This window comes from Solanum verrucosum, unplaced genomic scaffold (genome assembly GCF_900185275.1).
Source record: "Solanum verrucosum unplaced genomic scaffold, falcon-dt-bn FXZP01000253.1, whole genome shotgun sequence".
Lineage (NCBI taxonomy): Eukaryota > Viridiplantae > Streptophyta > Magnoliopsida > Solanales > Solanaceae > Solanum > Solanum verrucosum.
The window spans coordinates 1,498,188-1,506,452 of NW_026019984.1; the positions used below are offsets into that span (position 1 = coordinate 1,498,188).

The following is an 8,265-nucleotide window of genomic DNA, read 5'->3' on the forward strand; positions in this document are numbered from 1 at the left end:
TTTAAGAGTTTTATTATGCCACAACATTATGGTTTTTTTCTTAACAATATTTGTGTGGTAATAAAACTTTCAAAATTCGTAATCATAGACAAAATTTTAAACTTAGAATGTGTCCAACATTTATTTTTGTTGGCAATTCCAATGAGAATGAAGTGGAAAAGTAGTAAGCGAGTTGGATTTAGAACGTCGTGAGACTCCTATCTACCTTGGTGTAAAACGGAGATCTGCAAGAAGTCAACCCTAGTACGAGAGGACTAGGTTGGACTAACCTATGGTGTACCAATTGTTATGCCAATAGCAACACCAGCTAAGTTGGTATGGAAGAACTGCTGGGCTGTGGGAAATCCTTCTCTATACAAATTCTCAAATGAGGATTTTGGACAAAACTTCGACATTCGAGATGTGAAGCAATCTCGTACCAAATGAAACGACTTTCACTTTCCATAAAATGATAGAAATGATATCGGCCAAAGGCAAGTAAATAATAATGCAAACAAGAATATTTCAGCTGGCAAAAAACACATAATTAAAGCCAGAAAAAACAGTTTAACTAGACAAATATTAGCTAAAATAAACACCCCTAAGCTTACTTCCTATTACCCTCCACCTTTTTCTATACAATAATAAAAACCATTTCCCTTCTCCTTGTACCAAATCAAAATTATAGTACTTCAAAGGGCAAGAGCCAAAAAAAAAAAAAAAAACTAGCCCGAACGATGAATCGCCATTCTACAAAAGCAATCCTGAGAGGGGACTAAAAGGCTTGGCACGTCGAGAATCTGGATATTGTGGCGAAAAATGAGGATTAGCTTTGAGAAAAACCACGAGGGTCAGCCTAAGTGTACAATGTTAGTCATGGCAAGCATGGTTGATTGCTCGCTCTCAACACGTCCAGACAAAGATCACAGTCTCTCATCTGTTGAGCATTGTTAAGTACAAGGTCTACCTGTTGCTGGTATAGACGCTGCTTGGTGATACGAATGCATCATTGCTGTGTCGTTATCAATGGCCTTAGCAGATTCCTCTGCGCCTTTTGATGTTTGCTCCAAGAGGCGAACAAGTGAGATGAATATCTCCATCCTCGTCACGTCTCTATTTGCCTGTAATTAAACATCAAATTATTGAAATGTTTGGGCTACTATAAGAAGGCATAACACCTAGATAGCCCCTTAAACTTGACACGTTTGGTAAGATAAGACGCTCAAACTTAGTCAGTGACCATATAGACAGTTGAACTTGGCAAAAGTGTGTACCTCTACGGCAAACCTCGCCCATATTTTGTCGTTCCTCGTTTCCATAACCCCTTTTAAGATGGTCAAGCCCAATCCTCTTATTATGTCGGCTATTTCCAGAAATAGACCGCGTTCTTCACAAAGCATCTGCAGAAAGCAAACCAACTCAGCTGAAATAAATGAATGAGTCCACAGAAGAGTCAAAAACTTCATAATTTTTATCAAAAAAAAAAAAAAAAAGAGTCAAAACTTCATAATTTATAGATGTCCTGACCTCCACGAGCATTTGACGAGGTTGATTCAGATCCTCAACTATGATCGGGCAGACCATAGACTGTGAACCAACTTCATATGCCCACGTCGCTCCTCCTTCAAAATTATCTTTTAAAAGCAATCCTCCTTCCTTGCTGATAATCTGCAAGTTGACAACATGAGGGGAAAGGTCGTCAGTAATTCTCATACATTCAGGCTTCTTGTATCACTTGCTAACACGTCATCCGAACATTTTGTAGACACATTTCAATGTGTATCATCTGAACTTGAAAACTAATTTTTGACAATGGGATCATAACAAAGGTTAAATGGTTATATAATCAAACCTTTGACTCTCCAGTCTGTTTTAATTTGTCCGCATGTTTTGTGACGCTCTGCAAGAAAAGCATGTGCTTGATCGTGCGTTCCAATAGTGCATCAATGCTACACTGAAATCACAAAACCAAAATGGAAAAGGTATCTGTAAGAGAAAATATTCATTCAACGAGTCTACAAAACTAGAGAAGGACATGATAAATAGTTCAAAATATGTACCTTTGCTCCATTTGGAACAATTTCTCGCAGTTCTTTCACACGATCTTGGATCATTTGCCGATCTTTTGGCCTAGGTCTAGGATTCTCTCCTGGTTTAAGCCTTTTGCGACCGGTCTTGCTCGTCTCATCAGGCTTCTTAGAATATCCAGTAGAAACACTGCTAGTTGGCTTTGTATCACGACCTTGTTCCACCCATGAACTAATTTGTGACCCATAAATTGAACTACTCTGCGAATAAGCTCCTGTCTTTTCTTTATCGGATCTAAATGACCGAGAAACTGTTGTTCCTGATTTTGCAAGGTTCTTGGGTTTCCCAAATACATCTCCTTGAATTTGACTCGAGAAACCAGCTCGGCCATAGGACGATGAGATATTTGGAGCAGAGGAGCTACTCAAATTTGTCAACGTTGTCCGACAAGAAACATCATCATCCAGATTCTGCTTGGCAGAAGGCTTGGACGCTATAGAGTCCAAAAGACGCTCAAAACCAGCCACGAAGAATGATCCACTATCTGATTTTCCTTGATTGACTATCGAAGAAGCATGCTGACTAATCACAGAAGTAGAGTTACTCTTAACCCGATCCCATGTGTTTGAGTCTGGTCCATTACTTTGATAACTGTTCCTGCTTCCATTGAATAGTTTATTTTTAAAATCAGCACCCAGAACATCAAACAGGTCATCCCCCGAGTGACGTTGGACACAGGAATCTTCATACTTGTTGTTTTCAAGTAATGCACTCTGCCCCACATATTCATGTTTTTCACCACAAACCTCTTGCATCGACTTGCTTGTACTACATGGATGCTCATTCTGTGTTAGCATAATTCCAAGTGCTTGAAACAAATCATTTTCGACTATTCCATTACTCTCATCCCACATAAATTGTGCATTCAGACCATCAGAAATATTACGAGTTATCAAATCATCACCAACATTTAATTTTGACGTGGTTTGAAGCCCATTTCCAGCCGACTTTGTGCAAGAACTGATTATGTTTGATAGTCCATTGGCATCAACAGTAGAATTGGGGCATGGAATTGATCGGTGATGCCCATCCCCTCGTTTACATAGTTCATTTTCTCCAGTGGATGGAGAAATTGAATTTCCATGACAACTAGAGATCAGGACATCATTGGGTCTTGGATCAGATGCAGTGAAACCATTAAGCTGGGATACATTGCTTAAGCTGCCGCTATCTACAGTTAATGAGTCAGTAAAAGATTGCTGATGAAAGGGAGGCCTCGGAATGTGTGAAGGAGCTTGTTGACTCATCCACATGTTAGAGCTTGGAGAAATTACCTCCGCTTTAATCACGTTATTTATTAGCTGGCTATTAGGAGACAGATGTGCTTTCACCTCTGGAATAATTTTCTTGTGAAACTGACGATCATCATGAGATTCAACAAAACATTGGGTCATATTGGACGCTGGAAATGTTGCATCGGTAGACTGCATTATTCTATCCCGAACTTGTGCAGCCATAGAGGAAGAAGTTTGACAAATAAAACCATCAGTCTGACTTGAGTTGCCCTGATAACTGCAGCTAGCAATAACTGGAGCAGAGTTCATTACGTTTGTGCTCACACAAGAATCTACAAGACTTGAACTTCCCAGATAAACTGGCGTGCCAGTATTCACCATCGGATCTTTCGTTGCATTTTCATCGGATAGCAAGACACCAGGGACACATCCTAGTTGACTTATCAGTATCCTCACATCCTCCACAAAACTCGTGCTCTCCATTATCTGAGGCAAAAAAATTACCATTTTACTTGATGTAGTTTATGATAGTAGTTATAAAAAAAGAAATTCAATCAATCAATAAGCCTAAATATCGGTATTAACAAAAGTAAAAAATGCAAAGAAAGCTCCAAGGTCCGTTGGGGCTATAAGCGCAAATAAATTGTGGGGTTTACTGAAAAAAGACGAAAAGGGAGAAAAGGTACAAATATTTATATTTAGTCCAAGAGTAACAATTATAAAAGCATGAATGACAAAATATATGAACAAAGAATTGAAAAATATTTACGATAAAGTGATATATCAATTGTTTAGTGTCGCCTCATCGGCAAGGAAAAGAGCATGCCTTAGAACCTTGATGACGAGACTAAGGCGCACATTAGGTGAAACGCTCAATACGTTTTGAATCCCGCTTCAAGGCTTAAAAGCGCACCTCTGACAACACTGCTATATATTCTACTCTATTTGACCCCTAACTTGTCTTTTAAAGGCAACAATGACGAAAATACAATTTTTTGTTTTCTGTCAAAAAAAAAAAGAGAAAATGAAAAACAAAAAGCAAAATAGACTTACATGCAAGCATGATCCAAATTGGACGACACCATGAGGAAGAACAGGAACAACTGCAATTGTCTGCATGTATCAACAATATAAAGAATCAGTGACCAGCAAAACAAAAACACACATTAGTATGTATGTTATCTCAAACACATTGTACCTGGATGCCAGCAGAATATTGTCCCGTGAGCTCTTTCAGGACCTAAAAGAACAACAGCGTATGGATACACTAATGAGTATCAGTTGTTTCATCAGGACACATACCGTAGCATCTCCTCATTATAAAAAATAAAATAAAATAAAAAAGGATACAAGATTTAGGATTAACCTAGCTTAAGTTTATCTTTAGCCTTTTGAAAAGATAAAAATAAAAATAATTGTATATATAGTTTGTCTTTAACCTTGACCAAATTCAGTTCAATGGTAAAACTATCAAATTTTAACCACACAACTGATTATCGCAAGGGGCAGCTATTCAAATTTCTAAATGCTGTTGAGAAAGCATAAATCCTGTATACTAATGCGTACTACATATTCTCTCAGGATATAACTTAGTGGTCGTTAGGCCATGAATATTTTTTTACTTCTTTCCAGAGTTGAACATCATGTTTGGAAAAACATTTTGAAGAACACCAAAAAGTTGTTTTCTAAATGAGTGATCACTCACAGAAATTCAAAACAAGTCCAATTTGTATATTATACCATTTTTCACTTTGAAAACAACGACTATTTTTTCAAATTTCACAACGGCAAACGGGCTCTTAACCTCAGCATGCTAAAAATTATATCAAAATGTACCTCTGGTGGATGAACTACTCTACTAAAACCCTCTGAATGAAACCACTGATGACTCCCAGTAACTGCAGCCCGTCCGACTAGTCTGAGAAGTAAAATTATGCATATCAACGACATGGTATAAATAAACAAAATCTTTTCAATACTTTTTATAAAAAAAGAATCAATAAACTGAAAGTTCAGATATTATACCCTTCTCCTACTATATTGATTTGACTTTCCATCATCATTTTGTTTACAAGCAAATGCACTCTCTCCCCTGCTTGATTCATAAGCTGAGGATTACGTACCTCCCCCGAACCCCAGCAAACGCCCCAATCATGGAATGATAATTCCGGATTCTCAACCCCCGAAATTCCATGAATTCCGGAGAATGTTGAAGGTTCATAATAGGATTCTTCCCAAATTAAAAGCCTGCCAATCAGTACAAGTAAAAAAATAAGAAAAACTATAGTAAATTCCAGCAGATAAGCCAAGATTCAGTGTCATTAATATTAATAGAAAGTGACAGTTCTATGTGTTCTTATAAGCAAGATTACTGGAGAAGTGCATACATAAAACAAAGAAGAAGAAAGAGACAAGAAATTGGAGAATAACAACACATATAGAATCAAACAAGAATGAGTAATGAGTATATGTTTCTATACAGGAAAATCATAACAGTATAAAGGGTTTCATCAGATTAAAACAAATCACTTTCATTTATTTATTTTCCTTTTCATTCATTCCAATAAGATTCTTCAAAACAAAATGGACTGGAACAAACCACAACATTCCAAAAGCAGAAAATGACAGTTTCCAGATAATAAAAGAAAAAGCAAAAACACAACAATATCTAGTAAATTTATAGCATGTCAAATCATATATACCATAATAAAAAACAACAACAACAACAACATACTCAGTATAATATCACAAGTGGAGTTTGGATAGGGTAGAGTCTAGGCAGACCTTAACCCCTCCGAAGCAGTCCAGAAAAAGAAGTAACAAAACTACAAGAAATAGCAGATAGTAAGAAGACAGTAACTACAACAAAATAATATGATAATCGAAAAAACAAGAATAGTACAGCTATCAGAATGGATGGATAACAAGACACCACATTGTTACCTACTAGCACAGTATTATGCTACACATTAAAGAAAGCTAGCAGTTTTGTTTGGTCAAAAAAAAAAGAAGTGAACACAATAGAATCAGTGAAACTCAGTTCACAGTATTGCAGCAACAGCTGAAGTGCTGAACAACAAAAGGACCATCAAACTTTTAACACTTTTTCAGTTTATTACTTTCATTTGTCTTCCATTTTCTCAGCAAAGAGAAAGAACAGTTGTCAGCACAAAATCCAAAACAGAAACCAGAACAACAAGAAAAATGAAAAGATGAAAAAACAAATGCCATAGAAAAAACAAACAAAAAAATAGTAAAATCCTACACTTTTCTCCATTTTGCCTCAAAAAGAAATGAATTCATAAACATCTCATTTTCTTTTATCAAATCTTAAGCAAGATTATAGGATCAGTATTCTCTTTTATCAACTCTCATTTTCTTTTTGGTTTAATAAAAAAGAACAAAATAAAGCTACACCCAACAAGAAACAGCAACTACATACCTACAATAATCCCACAAGTTGGATCTAGCAAAGGGTAGAATAAACTAGACCTTACCACTACCTCGTGAAGGCAAAGAAGCTCAAGTGCAACAAATCAAAATTTGACAGTGGAGAAAATAAGTCAATTGATACAAAAGACAGTACACGGCATCCAGAAAATGAAATTTCACATAAAAATGAACTCAATGTCTGAATCCACAAGCCAAGATTGCATTTTTCAACTTTCAACAACATGAAAAAACTAAAACAAGAATCAACATGAAATCTGAAATCAACCCACAAGCCAAGATCACTTCTTTTTTCACTTCCATCAAACAAAACTTTCACATAAAACCTCAAACTCAAGTCACAAGCCAATACTATTACATTTTCTTGAAAGAAAAAAAAAACTTCATTCATTGAAAAATAGGAAAAAAAAACTCACTTTGTGTTCTGGCAACCGATCTTCCAGTAAACAGCATAAGACCATTGGTTGACTCCACACAGAGTCTTTAAAACCTCTTTCAGCAAATACCCCATTTTTGCACTATTCTTTTGTTTATTCACTTTCAAATTTTCTCAGCTAAAAAATTACAGATTAAAGAAACTAACTCCCCCTGCAAGACCCACGCCCTGCCTGTTTAGTTCTCAGTCCACCACTTCTTTTTCTCACAGGATCCAAATTCTCTACTGATTTTAGCCTGCAACCCATTCTATGGGTAGAAAAAAAAGGTTGAAACTGAAAGAAGAAAAAAAAAAGAACAGTTTTCCTCAGCCAAGAAAATGGAGAAGAAAACTACACTATACCACAAGCTTTAAGTTCACAGTTGACAACAAACACAATTTTCTCCATTTTTAACAAAAACCCAACAAATATATGAATCTTTAGTGACTAAAGAGAGTAAAGATCAAAGCTTTATTAGTTTTCAGTGTGTTCTTGATTCTTGGGGATGTTCAAAATAGAATCTTTGGTGTTCCAAAGTGTAATCACTGTGTGTATTATGTGTTTTTTTAGGAAGTGGGTAGTTGGGAGAGGAGGCTGCTGTTAGTGTTTTTGCTCTGTGTGCTTTTTTTCATCACCAGAAGAAGTAGGAGCAGCAGAGAGGGAAGAGGAAGGGGGTAAAAATAGGTGGTGCGGAGTGTGCTAACATATGCTTATGTCTTGCTAAAATGCGCTAATGATTTAATTAGTGAGGGAGTTAATTAGTTTAATTTTTCTTGGAGTTGACAGAAATAGACTTTGAAATAGTAGGGAATTACGTGTAATGTGCCACTGTAGGAGTTTCTTGTCGGCTTTCTAATTCAGGAGGCTCATTGTTCATTGGGACTACACAAAAGAATCTCAGTTCGATATTTGTATTGAATTTCGATTAAATACCAATAGTAATATGTTATACTTTTTACCGTACTTTTTATATGATTTACTTTTCTTTTTAGTTCGTTTCAAAAAGAGTTATATATTTTTAATTTTAATTTTAAAATGTTTATTTTATCTCTAATAAAATGATTTATAGTTACACAAATATTTATAACTTATTTTAG

General features: G+C 36.0%; 1 protein-coding gene across 2 annotated transcripts; it reads right to left on the reverse strand.

Annotated features, from left to right (window-relative positions):
* Positions 1-479: 479 nt before the first annotated feature.
* On the reverse strand, positions 480-7,482 carry LOC125818080 (transcription factor LHW-like). 2 transcript variants are annotated; one of them, XM_049497602.1, is made up of 10 exons: positions 7,169-7,482; positions 5,328-5,549; positions 5,139-5,220; positions 4,501-4,542; positions 4,356-4,415; positions 2,040-3,788; positions 1,832-1,933; positions 1,507-1,647; positions 1,254-1,379; positions 480-1,100 (listed from the first exon to the last, which is right to left on the reverse strand). In XM_049497602.1, the coding sequence occupies exons 1-10, from the start codon at positions 7,261-7,263 to the stop codon at positions 930-932; spliced, it is 2,790 nt and encodes a 929-aa protein (XP_049353559.1). In that variant the 5' UTR covers positions 7,264-7,482; the 3' UTR covers positions 480-929. The 2 variants fall into 2 exon arrangements, with proteins under 2 accessions (XP_049353559.1, XP_049353558.1); XM_049497601.1 differs by having other exon boundaries at positions 1,254-1,439; positions 1,483-1,647.
* Between the last annotated feature and the right edge of the window lie 783 nt (positions 7,483-8,265).